At 27.8% G+C, this 13,769-nt stretch overlaps 1 protein-coding gene across 2 annotated transcripts in view; it reads left to right on the top strand.

Annotated features, from left to right (window-relative positions):
- The first annotated feature begins 355 nt into the window (after positions 1 to 355).
- Positions 356 to 13,769, top strand: part of LOC107438117 (PDZ and LIM domain protein Zasp) — a 50,515-nt gene continuing 37,101 nt past the window's right edge. Inside the window, exons 1-3 of one of the 2 annotated variants that reach the window (XM_043055039.2) lie at positions 356 to 583; positions 11,899 to 12,008; positions 13,617 to 13,702. In XM_043055039.2, the coding sequence (XP_042910973.1) occupies positions 11,932 to 12,008; positions 13,617 to 13,702 (163 nt within the window). In that variant the 5' untranslated portion in view covers positions 356 to 583; positions 11,899 to 11,931. The remainder of the gene's footprint in view (positions 584 to 11,898; positions 12,009 to 13,616; positions 13,703 to 13,769) is intronic. The other variant, XM_043055040.2, reaches the window with a different exon arrangement.

Here is a 13,769-nt window from a genome sequence, read left to right as displayed (position 1 = left end):
AAAAAGGCAAGGTATATAAGATAATAAATTATGGAAAAATTAAAAATTTCTTAAGGAGAATATTAGTGTGTGAATATAAAATATAAAAGATAAAACTCATAACTTCGTTTTTTGTTTCTATCATCTCAATATCTACGGTTCGTTTCACTGGAAATAATCAAAACAATTTAAACTGATTATGCAAGACGTTTTTTTAATTAATGTGGGATTAAAATCAGTTTAGACGAAATATATATGACTTGTTAATTCGAAATAGAGTGTAGTCAGACCTATTCGAATGCAAAAACTTGCAGGTGGCAGCAAGAATAGTGCCAAGTCTTGACTCATCAAAAACACTTTTCTCTATCTCAGTTTCGAATTTTACAATGGGTAAGAGAAAAAGGGATGCTAAAAGAACCACGTGACCTTGTGCCATTCCATCCGACTGTTCCTCTGGGTTATTGTTTCAGTTTGTTTGTTTTATTGTTTTCTTTTCCACAAGACTGTGATCCAGAACATCTTTAGCTCATCTTCTGTTCTAAACACCTCTCTTCGTATTCGATTTCATAAAGTTTTGGATTTGGTTTTATTGATATCGTTGAAGGTAGGTGGATATCATTTTTAATTGTTCGGCGTATTTATTGCCGTGCATGAATGATGGTCTTTATAAATTGTTTCTGTATTTTAATACACGTAATGCTACTCTATTCTTTTGTTTAAATTTCCTATATATGCATTTTTTAAAAATAAATATTGAATATATACTTTTTCTTGAAATTTGTCTATAAGTATTTAATATAAATCTTGTAGCAAAAATATTGTCTTTCTTTTATATTTTTAAATTTTTTTAAAAAAAAAAATATTAAGATTAAAACTAATTTTTTTGGAAAGCATTTTGAGAAAAACTAAGATAATTATTTTTTTTGGGATAATGTTTTGAAAAAAGTTAAAATTAAAACTAATATTTTGGATAATATTTTGAATAGTTACTTATTATTAATTTATTTCATACCGAGTCAAGTAACGAAGCATGTTCGTATTTTTAAGAAACTTCTTTTAGAAATTTATTTTTCCGTAGGAAGTCAAATTTATATCTTACTAACAGCTTAGCCCGGGGTCTTTATTATTATTTTAAGATTTTAGAATTATTTTTATTTTAATTTCATTTTGATTTGACTTTCTTATTTATAAGCAATAGTATAAAAAATCTATTTTATAATTTGTCCTCACTAAGTACTTATACGAAAAAATATTATTTTATAATATTTCCATCTAAATAAGTTTACGTATATCCTTAAAATAAAGTTAAAAATAAACATAAAAAGTAGTAAATTTGTTCAATAATGGTTAGTTCACTTTTGTTTAGCATTCATAAAAAATTCCACACTGATTGAAAATTTATCGTAAACTTCCTATCTCCCTTACGTTACTTAATAGGTGATGTCTATAATAGGGAATGATATTGATTAGGTCGCAAAAAATGATATATATTTCTATAAAGATAATTTTAAAACAAGTATAATAATAAGGGAGTATGTCTCTCTTCCTAACTAATTTGAAAAGCATCATTACAAGGAAGAGAATTTGTCTATTGATATAAGTCATCGAACAATCTTCAGTAATGTGTTAAGGCAACGGTATTATTTCTTACGCTACTTGTTTAGATATCTAAGAGCTGATAATTATTTACACTTTGCGCAGTGAAAAGTAATTTTCAAGAAAGAATTAAGTTGCTTTAAAAGAAAAGGTTTTTAGCCTCACATGGATTTGTTAAAGGAAGGGAAAGAAAATTGAAGTTATTGATTGCTGCATTATAAATTATAGATTTGCAAAATTTTAAATATTTACTTATAGATTAATTCACATGCGTTCACTGATTCATATATACGTCAATTCTCTTATGCACTAAAAAGCTGATAAATTGATTAGCCGTCTAGCTGATTAGACCATTTTCTGAGTTTTGCATCTATTAGATGATTAGATTATTTGCTCCTGATCCTCTTTCCTTTTTTGCTTTCCTATAAAAAAATCTTAGCGACATTTGTTCTGTTGACGAAAGGCCATTAAAAATGGATCATTCAATGAAAAAAGAAAGTAATCATCCTTTTTTTCTGATATTAAGACTAATAAAATTTAACAGTTAAAGGTTAAAATTAGCTGTCAAGGTGTTTTGGAGGAACAGTGTGCCAAACATCGCTATTCTAATTAGCTCAAGATGTGCAGTTAATTTGTTTTATAACAAACTTTTAACTATGAAACTTCACTTTGAGCAGTTGATTATCTACACTTAATTCTAGTTATTAACTGTGGAATTAACTGTATAACATGGATTCATTTCAAGAAGAAATTGAGAGGATGTGTGAGAAATGGCCATTAGAAATGCCTTCGTATTTTACCCAGCAGTCAAACTGGTTTTGATAATTTTAATTCATTTTCTTTGATTGATTGAGCTTCATTAGATTTAGTAGTATTTTCCTTTTTGATAAAATTAAATACATCTTATTTTGTAACCGTCGTTGAACAGCCGACCCAATTTCATGAGTTTACGACTACCAATGTTCATCTCCATAACCTTGTAATTTTGAACCCAATCCAGAAGACAATGGAACTCCTGGATCGAGTATTGGGAGAAATTTGCCTTTTTGGAAGACTTTTTGATGTAACTAACCCGCATTTGCGTTACATAGAGAGGAAGACCAAGAGAACTTCCCACGGTTAGCCTGAGGGTAAGGGGACTCTAACCCATGATCCATCTACCACTGAGGATATTTCACGTCAGCACTGTGGTCGGTGCAAAGCGGATGAGGAATTCGTATCGACTGGGATTCGAACCCGGTTCGTCTCATTGGAAGGCGAACGCTCTATCCCCTGAGCCATCGCGGCTCAAATTAAATATATTGTGGATAGCAGATTATTATTCAAATGAGAAAAAAAGAAAAATGCTATTAATATTTGATATTTCCTTATTGAAAAAAAAAGAGCTGCCGGTTGAAATTTGAAATATTTCTATCAATATCTTTCGTTTGTTCTCTGTTTCCTTAGATAAACATATTTTTTCTTTTAATACCGATTTCTTCGCTGATTTATCAGATTTTTATAGCATTACTCATTTTGTATGATAAAATAGTTCATAACATTTATTTCATAAATTTGTCAACTTTATTCTAAAAATAAACACTCGTAAAATAACCATTAGGATTCTAAAAATAAACATTAAGGGTGATCACTCCAGAGTAACCTGTAATATACATGAAATTATTGTTATTTGCACTGATAGTAAAACTGATAATAAAAAAATGAATGGGACTAACTGATAGTAAAAAATGAATGTATCTGATTGTAAAAAAAATGAATGAGAACCACTATCGCACTTTTCATGGCATGCTAAGTAAAATTTTATAATCAGCTGTTTGCGATAATAATGATAAGAAATCGTAAATGCTTTTATCTCAACTAGGCAAATTTATTCGAAAATAATAAATCTTTTACTTATTTATAACGGTATATTCTAAATGATTTTATATTTATATACGTATACGGGCTTGCTACTCAATACGAAGAACAACATATAAGCACAAGACAAATAGAGGAACAGATTGTAGAAACTAGAGAAAGACAGCACAAAAAAATTCTGTTAATGGAAAAAATAAGTAAAATTGCTTTTGTGAGATTATTGTTAATGAAATAAAAGTATTTATCAGTATGAGTAATAGCACAGAGGCATTACATTAGGTAAAGTTATTCTTAGATCTGTTTATATGAAATTAATATCCACAAAATTGTACATTTAGGAAGCATAAATTAAAAGTATATGCAATGTAAATCATTTATAGTTTAACTAGAGAACTCAATCTAAAATAAGAAACAGCTCGGAATATAAAAATATTTAATATTTGCAAGCTGTGGAAAAATATAAAAATATTAAAGTTATGCAAATTATATTTTCAGAGTATATCGTAGCTAAATGACGCTTTTAAAATCACTCTTGTGAAATGTTAGTAGTTTGAGATTTATTAGCTTATCGATTACTTAAGTGAGATATATTAGGAAATATATTATTTCCAATTTCACTGAATATTCTATTTACGGTATTTTCGAAAACACTTTATTACGACACTTTATAGCTCGAAATATTTTATCATGGTAATTTTTGTGGGTTTGTACATTATAAATTTTCAAAAGTTTAGAAATAATTTTATACGTTTGATTTTGAATTGGTTCCAATATGGAAATGTTTTAAAACTTGTAATAGTTTAATAATTTTAAGACAGATAATTTATCTTAAAATGAGTTAATATGTTAGTTAAAGGACTTTTAAATAATTTTGGATATTAAATATTAAATAATTAATATTAATATAATTTGGATATAAATATTAAAGGACTTTTTAAATAATTTTATTAGTTATTTAAAATGGAATAACAAATATTAACAAGCTTCAAGAAGTGCATGGAGAAAAAAATTAGGGTAAAACTGCATTATTGAATGGTAACAACATTTCAGGTAAAAAACAAACAAGCAATAATTTTAGTATGATATCATAAGTAATTTATACGGTACTTAAACCATTAATTTGATAATTTTTCCGNCCAGTGATTCTTCTTTTTTTGACAGGTTTTTCACATTTGAAACTTATTAGTATTTTAAGGGTGATAAAACATTTCATTTCTGAGAACATTTTTGAAGAAATGTGTCTTGTTCATCAAAGAAAATAAGACCTGGTGTTCATTTTCGCCTTCGCTAAATCGGATAATTGATTTCGTAATATCGGTATTTTTTATACATTGTTCACATGGAAATACATTTGGGGATTCGGAAAATATTCGTTACTTTGAAATTTTCGCTATTTCGAATTTCGCAAAAACGGGATTCGACTGTATAAGTAAAATTTATCTACTAATTAATCTACTAATAGTTTTCAGGTTATCCGAAACAATAAAATTTACTGGCAAAAAAATTATTAGTTTTGCGAACGCTATTAGTTATTTCAGTACGCAGTATCTTATATTTCACGGATAAGAAAATGACATTTTCTTACAGAAATATTTCATAGAAATATACGAAAAAACTTAATACTTTAGTTCATGAAAAATTATTTTAGCGATACATAAATTTAATATACTATAAAATAATTTTTTTGATCTAATTTTTATTAAAATACTTGGGAGATTCCGTGCTTTACTGTTATAGACATGTATAAAAAACATTTAATTGCTTTATCTGAAATTGTTTCACCCAATAAAAATTACGTCCATATATATTGAAGTCCTTTGTTAAGGAGTATTTGTTAATTTGTTGTTTTTTATGGGATTGCATTGGCTCAGTTAAAATCTTTAATGTCCAAAATTGGTCCATTTTGTATGAAAAATATTTTTTAAAGATATATATATATAGAAACATTTTGCGATCATTTATGTTAATTCCTGTCACTTAATGGAATTTTATTTAAATTTACTTTGAAATTTTACTCAGGAATAAATTTAAACTTAATTAAAATCTATTAATCTGAGCATAAATCTGTGAGTAAATCTTAGAAATTACTTTGAAATTTTACTCAGGAACAAATTTAAACTTAATTAAAGTATATTAATCTATGCTCAAATCTTTGAGTAAATCTTAGATCTATGCTTCCCTTCCACTTTCTGAGAATTTCCCTGAAACTATCAAATAGTTTCAAAAATTTAATATTAAACTAAAAAACACAACCTAATTATTTAGTGATTATCTATAGAAATATTAAAAATAATAAAAACACGATAGCAAAGTTAAAGAATAATTAATGAGAAATCATACACCATAATAACAATAATAGTAATAATAACAATAACAACAGATTCAAACCAAAGTTGAAAAGTTTAGAAGTTTTAACGTTTAGAAATATTAGCTTCTGAGCCTATATTGTGAAAAATTCTTGATAAAATTACGGTATGATATATTGGCTCTTTGAGTGCATTATCCGCAAAATACATTTTTACCGTAAAATTTTTTACCGTAGTATTTACAATAATATTTATTTAATTATAGCGATTCATCTATTTCATGGTATTTATTGAAATAAAAATTACGGTATATCAGATTTTTTTGTCCCATAACATGTTCCGATAAAAATGGATTTTATGGCATTGATTTACTGTAATTTGATTCTGATTTCTTTTTTTATAGTGCAAGAGATTAACATGTAATTTGAAACTATTTTCTTTGAAGAAAAGATCTAGCAATTTATTCTTTACGGATCAAATTAATTTAAAATACAATTGATATTTTTTGTATAATGCGTGATACTAATCATACAGTTTCTTTAAATAAATGTTCTGATAAAAGTGGATTTTATGGTAAAAAGTACCGGCACCCTGAGTGCCGTTATTTTTTACTGTAATTTGATTCTGCTTAGTTTTTTATAGTGCAAGAGATTAATATGTAATTTGAAACTATTTTCTTTGAAGAAAAAATATAACAATTTATTTCTTGCGGATCAAAATTTAAAATACAATTGATATTTTTTGTATAATGTATCATATTAATCATACAGTTTCCTGAAATAAATGGCATTTGAAATTTCCCTACGAATAAATTATTTTTTCTTTAAGTTTATCTAATGTCATTATTTTGTATAAAATTTTGACATTTTGTACGAAAAAATAGGTATAAGTTTGAGGAAATGGAAAAGCTAAATGAAATTCTTCTAATCCGCATGTACTTAGGAAGTTATTTATTCTTGAAAGTAATTGAAACTCGGAAAATAATTAGAACTGTTAAAAATATTTGAATCTGCTCGTAGTGTAGTATATAGTGATGTTTTGTATATTCTAAGAAAGAAGAACTTCTAATTACTCCACGTGATTTATACTGATGTTAAATTAAAATTAATGAAAGCCTTTTTAAATATTAAAAATACATAGGATCAAGGAAGGAGTAAAGTAGAAAAATTCTATCGCTTGCATAAAACTTTTTTTAATATTTTGCGTATAAAGTTAAAGCATACATTTTACTTTCTAGTAAACTTGAGAGCATGTTATGTTTGCTTTATGAGTAGCTTATTTATTAATAGTAATTTTTAATAATTTTATTTATAACAATTTTAAATAATATTATTACTAAGAATGATTAAGAAAATTTTTAACAACAAATATTTGTGATTATTATTAAAAATTATTTTGAATTTAAAATGAACATTTAATTGGTCAAAATCAATTTAATTGCTTTATTTAGTTATTATTAATAAAGGTCCGTTATTTTTAAAGATAAACAAATAATCACATCTGCGTCTACCCACTAACCAAAATTGCGTTTTTAAAAGGACTGTGCTCTGCGAGCAAACGTGAAAATTTTTCAACATTTTTTCTTTATGTAGGGAACAACAGTGTAGGGAATACCAGACAATTTACCTTTAAAAAAATAACAATAGTGAAAAAAATACAAAATTCGAATGACAATTTTTAATAACAACCGGCCAATGTTTTAAATTCTCCTACAATAAACATTGGATCCGGTATCTTTGGTTATTATTAAATATCACTATTTACTGTTAATAATGAATGATTAGATATATTGACTGTAACTTATATATATTTCTAAGTTGATTCCCTGAAATTTATTATAATGTTTTCTGACTTGGTATTTTATTTAATTGGCCATTCCTTAGATAACAGCTCAAACGTTCCGGAAGTCGCCCAGAGAATTTTTCAGAATTCTGTGTTGTTGTTGTTGGCGTATGACTGTTCAGGCAGAGGGGGGTTGTTCTTGTTTTCCAATGGCGCCATCTATGCCCAAGAATTCGACTTCTGCCACGCCATACGTCACACCCGTTTATAGTGCAGACCCATTCATATATCCATTCATTCATCCACAGATCGTAATATTGACCTGAATCAGAGAACGATCGACTAAAATCGATAGATCAGACTATCTGAATTACGTGATTCCTTTTATTTTTAATGAAATATATCTATGCCAGATACTTTATTTACTAGTTTCGGCTCAACTTGGCTTAACTCTTCAATTCGAAATGTTATTATCGGCTTCATATCTCATTGAAAGAACCTTAAATATTATTTTTAAAGAAATGTTTTACCTTTCAGAAAAACTTCATATAACAAAAAAAACTAATCATAAGCTTTCTTACGCAAAACTATTTAAATGAAATTTGGAATAAATTATTAGCAATTCATATTCATCATACTTTTAAGATATAAACAAAGAGAAGGATATTAGGGTATTAAAAATAATCTCAAAATATGCTAACATAATAAACTGAGGTATATTTGATTATTAATTAGAAAGCTCAAAGATTGTTAAATATTGTTAAGTATTGTTGATAATAAAAAAGAACATAAGCAAAGGAAGTGGGATTAATGTCTAATACCTAGAAGCTTTAAGTTTGAATGAATATTTTCTGTATACTCTCAGTAACTATACTGTATAAATAATATACATAGAATTATTTTTTAATTACATAGAATTATTTTTTAATTACATAGAATTATTTTTTCTAATATTCATAAATTTTTTTTGCATCTTTACCTTAAAAAGTCGGGCGTTGCTTTTTGCTTGAGTTCTTTATTTGCATTTTAAATATATTCTACCATAATCTGTGGTTAAGGAAATATTTTTTATTGTTTTTAAGACTAGGTATTTAGATTTTAATTGTATGAAGGTTTATACGCAATTTATAATTTTCAGTCAAATATGGCTCGTGATTATTTTAAGAGAAGCTTATCTTAATTTAGAAAAATCAAAATTAAAACAGAATTTGAACTTTTTACTCTAGTTAATCTTCATTCAGATAAATAAAATATTTGATATGATTTAAATAATAAGCTTCTGTAGTATATTTGTGACAATATGAGTTAATTATGAATTTGATTACCACGAAATATTTAATATTTTTATTTACAAGGTATTCGAAGTGTCACTCGCCAATTAGGCTGAATTTTCTTTTCACACGCCAGCTTGTTACTACCTGAAATCATGTATAAAATTATTTTGTCTATTTTGAAGTAATTAGTTATGAATTATTAAAAATTATAATTTTTATCTTAAATATGTCACCAAATTTAATTCATTTCGCAGTTGAAATAGTTCTGTAGCTGCAGAAGCTTATATGAATTTCTTCTTAATTGGAAACTATTATAACTAATATTTGCGCTTTAAAAGGCTAAATAAAAAAAGAGGAAGTTATAAAGCTAGCTTATAAATTCTATTGTTTTGAGTAGCGAATTCACAGTTCAGCATTTTAAGAATGTTTCTTTTATAATAGCAACTTATTAGCTAAATTCGGTCCTTAACGCGAAATCATTTGAAGTCAATTTTTTTAAGTATCTTAAAAGTGAGTCTTCCAATTAAATACCTTCAAGTGACGTCATCGTAGGTAAATCGTGGCATTTGTCGATTTAGAAGCCAATCAGGTTCGACACACACGTCCAACGTCACATACAGGTATCCAATTAAATGTGATTTAAATCACATGGTTAGGCACATGGTACCCAATTGCATTATTTATTACAAATTTAAGGAAAATTCTACATTTCTTTATAATTTTTTTGCCTAAGCTTTTTTTTTTCTTGAATAATTTATATCTCCGCAACTAAAGTGACGGGGACAAAATCTTTATGTATATTATTTTGAAACTAAAAAAAACTAAGTTTATGAAAAAAATTCACCATGATTAGTAGTACTTTTTCTTCGATAAATAAAACCTCAAGTAATTACTTCTAAATGATTAGCAATAATTTCAGTAGTATTGGTTTCTTTGGTACAAAACTTATTTTTTAATTAAAACAGAAGCTGAACTTCAGTTAGAAAAATCGCGGTTTTCTCTTAATGAAGCGTTTAAATCAGTCAGGGCTCAGAATTCTTTCTTCATTGAGGAAGTTCAAGAGAGTGAATTCCGTTCTTTTATTAGAGTCGAAAGGAGCTGAAATGAAGAGGGGATATTGTTTTCCAAAGAGACCTTGATGCCATTCTCTAAGTCCTAATGTTATATATAGAATCGTTTGGAAACAGTAGTGTTTCTTAAGCTAGGGTGATCGAGAATGATTTCTAGCCTTTATTTGTTGTTTTCATTACTTTTTTGACTAAATTCTTTTTAAAATCAGTATTTAAAAGTGAATCAGTATAACGTGTGTAAATAAACACAACATTGAAAAAGTTCTCCGGCCATTTAAATAAAGCTTGTTATGAACTAAATTGAAAATTTTCTCTGTTGCATTTAAAACCGTTAATAAGTTAGATAAAATTTAAAATATGTTTATCATAAAATGTTACGTATTCTAATCATATCGTAGTAATATCATATGACTACCGCTTTTGGTTTTCAGCCTTTAATTTTAAGTAGTAACAAAACTAAAAACAAAAAAATAAACGTAATAACAAAGAGTGAATATTAAGAAAGGAAAGAAAGTGCAAGGAATTATGAGTATATAAAAAGTACTAAAACTTTATAACCTTTTTTTTGGATGTAAATATGTCAAAAAATTTATTCACTAGATACTTTGATTCATACTATACATAGTTAGCTAGCTAGATGTAAAAAAAGAAGAGGAAGAGACAGAATGTCTTGCATTACATAATTGGGGTATGCACGTTAAGTTTAAGGAATAAAAGCTAAAATAATTCTAGCCTGTTTTTTAACAAACATTATGGGTGAAAATTGCTACAAAAATTTCAGCATCCTTTTAAAAGAAAAACATAGTAAAAATGAAAAAAATCTTTACTTTTAAATGGTTTTTAAGATTATTACTATCTTAAGTTTCATTACTTCACACTGTAAAAAGTTCTCGGAAAAATGGTTAAATAATATTTCATTTAATATTTCATTTACCATATTCAAACAAAACAGTAATATAACTATAACTAAGATGGTATTTGAACTGTTAACTGTGAGAGAGAAAAAAAAACGTTTATTAACCGATATCTCCTAATACGGTGAAACAACCAGAATTTTATTACTAGGTCCAGAAAATGAAGCCACTTAGTTTCTAGCAGATAGGTAAATATTGTAGCATAGAGGGCTAGTATGCAAATCTTTCAACCAATAAAAACCGGGGTTCGAATCCCAGCATTGGTACTGCAATATTTTCTTCATTCCCTTCAACACATGAAAAGTTTTCAGTGTTCTCTCCAATTTGTAACTTCTGATTATTAGAATACCATTCAGGCATAGATGGCAGCACATTGAAGTAGCTTAACACAAAAAAGTCGAATACTTTCGATCTCTTACGATAAGGAGAATAACCTGAAAAATAAATTAAACTACATTTCACAGTTCATTTAATAAAATACAACTAATCCACAATCTAACTCCAATGTCCATTACGTAACGAAGAACCTTGCTCCAATGTCCAAGTAAATTCTTCTTTACGGTTTTGAAACCATGCTAATTGTAAAAAAAATGTTAAAAAACCGTATTGTTTTGTATTCATTGCTCTTTAATCACTCTAGTCTTAAATGGTTTCGAAACCATAAAGGTAAAAAAATATTCTTTACCTAAAACTTTACGGTTAATTGAATGGAGATTAATGGAATGGTTAATTGAATTTTACGGGAAATAACGGAGAGTACTCTCCGTTATTTTACGGAAATTTAAGAATGGAAATTCTAACATTGTATTTTCACCTTGTGCTTCGTTGTGCTTTGCATATCGAATGGCTTTGAGATTATGTATTTGAAATAATATAATAGAATTTTTGTACCTGAATCGAATAAAACAAAATAATATAATCCTAAAAAAAATTATAAAATCGAGCAATTATTAATGTTGTGTTTACTTCCTATTGATTTTTCGAAACTTTTGTTTAGATTCATTATAAATTACATCCATCTCCATCAATATAAAATGCAAACGAACATTAAGAACCAAAGTTCTTTAGTGATTTGTTTTATACATTAGAAATAATTTCAAAATTAATTTCTACTTTCTAGATTCTGCTTACTGAATAATTAAAAGAAAAGAAAATGACAACTTTTTCGATGAATGTAATAGCTCAAACGCTATCGCAACATGCGGAAATGATAGCACCAGGAGTTATGGGGTAAGTACACTTAAACCGTTTCATACAATTGAAATGTAAGTAATACAATTAATCTTCAATAATTTGTTATCTTTTTCGATTTTCAATGATTTTTTAATTCTTTTTCATGCATTTCAAAAATAGTTCAAAATATAAGAAATATAAAGAAATCAAGGAAAAAACCATNGTTATACATATATACAGGTATAGGACAAAATAATAAGACCACCTGTGAAAAAATTAAAATATTTTATTAATTAGAAGTTGGGCCACCTTTGACCTGAATGACAGTTTGCATTCGACGCGGGATTAGCAAACAAAGGTCTTGAACAAAGTTCATCGGAATTTGCAGCCATTCCTTTTGCAGGGCCGTCTCGAGCTCAGAGAATATGAGTGTAGGAGGAAACCGGGCACGGACTTTTTTCTCTAAAAAACACCACTAAGGCTAAATGATATTGAGATCAGGGGACTGAGGACACCACGTTTGATGTTCCACTTCATCAATATGCCCATTTAACCATGTTTGAACACAGTGAGACATGTGAACAGGGGCGTTGTCATCTTGGAACACAGGCCGTTCTCCCGGAAAGAGAGTATGAAGCATAGGGTGAAGATGATCTGCGAGAATGCTTCGGTAATGGTTCCCTTTGACCACCCCCTCAAAACAACGAGAGCTCTCAATCCACGGGCAGATATAGAGCCCCACACCATCGCAGATGCCTGAATTGACGGATGTTAGCACAGGTAGGCATTGGAAAAAAAAAGAAAAAAAATTCGAATGAAACTTCGAATGCTTGACCAAAGAAAGAGGAACTAATAATGCAATATTCAATTAATACAAATACATAGTTGTATTTGCATGTATGCATGCATATGTATGCATATCAATACTCGCATATCCTTTCTTGGTTGTGCCATTAACATTGTTTTTTTTCGAAACTGATTCACTAAAGGAAAAGTGTTTTTAATTTGAAGTAGAGCTAAAATTTTAAACTATATCTAACTGGCGGTAAAGAATTACCTGGACTTTAGAACGAAAAAAAACTTCACTATTTCAAAAGTAATTAAACCGTTTTTTAAGAAATAAATTGTCTATTAAGCGAGATTTCTCCAACTAAATAAAAATTATCCAAGTCATTTCATAATTATCAATTTATACAAATCTTTATGAGCCAACATAATGCAGCGTTGGAGAAAAATCTTAAATGTTGGAAAGTTAAATCACCAACACTTCATTTTCGCAAATCTGTGGCTTTTCTTCTTTTTGACGTTTTGAATCATTTCCAGAAATAGCTTAGAGGGAGCTGACTATGATAGGCTGAACATGACTTATCAGTCATAGTTACAAACTGACAGCAGTTATGAAAATAGCATATTATTCACAAAAAATGCTATATCGTGTGAGAGTCATCGAAAAAAAATCTTGAATCCCAAATACATTCATTCATTCAACATACATTCAGTTATATATGCATATGTAACTGCTTTGAAAGAATGTTGGTACATGATGTTATTTGTTTTTAAGAAAGTAATAGAAAACGTCCAATGCAATCACGTTGCCTTAAATTTGCTTTGATAATGCTAGTGGAATACTTTTACTTCTATTGAATTTTATATGTTCTCTTTCAGGATAAATTTCATGAAACCGGAAAAACCCATTAATACAATGTCTGAAGTGTATAAGTTAGTTCAAGAAGAAGAGCAAAATAGAGGAGGTAGATGCAATTTTTTCAATACACATATTTTTTTCAGTAAAACTTTTTGAAGTGTTCTTTAGAAAAT

The sequence above is a fragment of the Parasteatoda tepidariorum genome, chromosome 3 (assembly GCF_043381705.1).
Source record: "Parasteatoda tepidariorum isolate YZ-2023 chromosome 3, CAS_Ptep_4.0, whole genome shotgun sequence".
Taxonomy (NCBI): Eukaryota; Metazoa; Arthropoda; class Arachnida; order Araneae; family Theridiidae; genus Parasteatoda; species Parasteatoda tepidariorum.
Note: the sequence above shows the minus strand (reverse complement) of the source record. Positions and strands in the feature narration are given on the sequence as shown.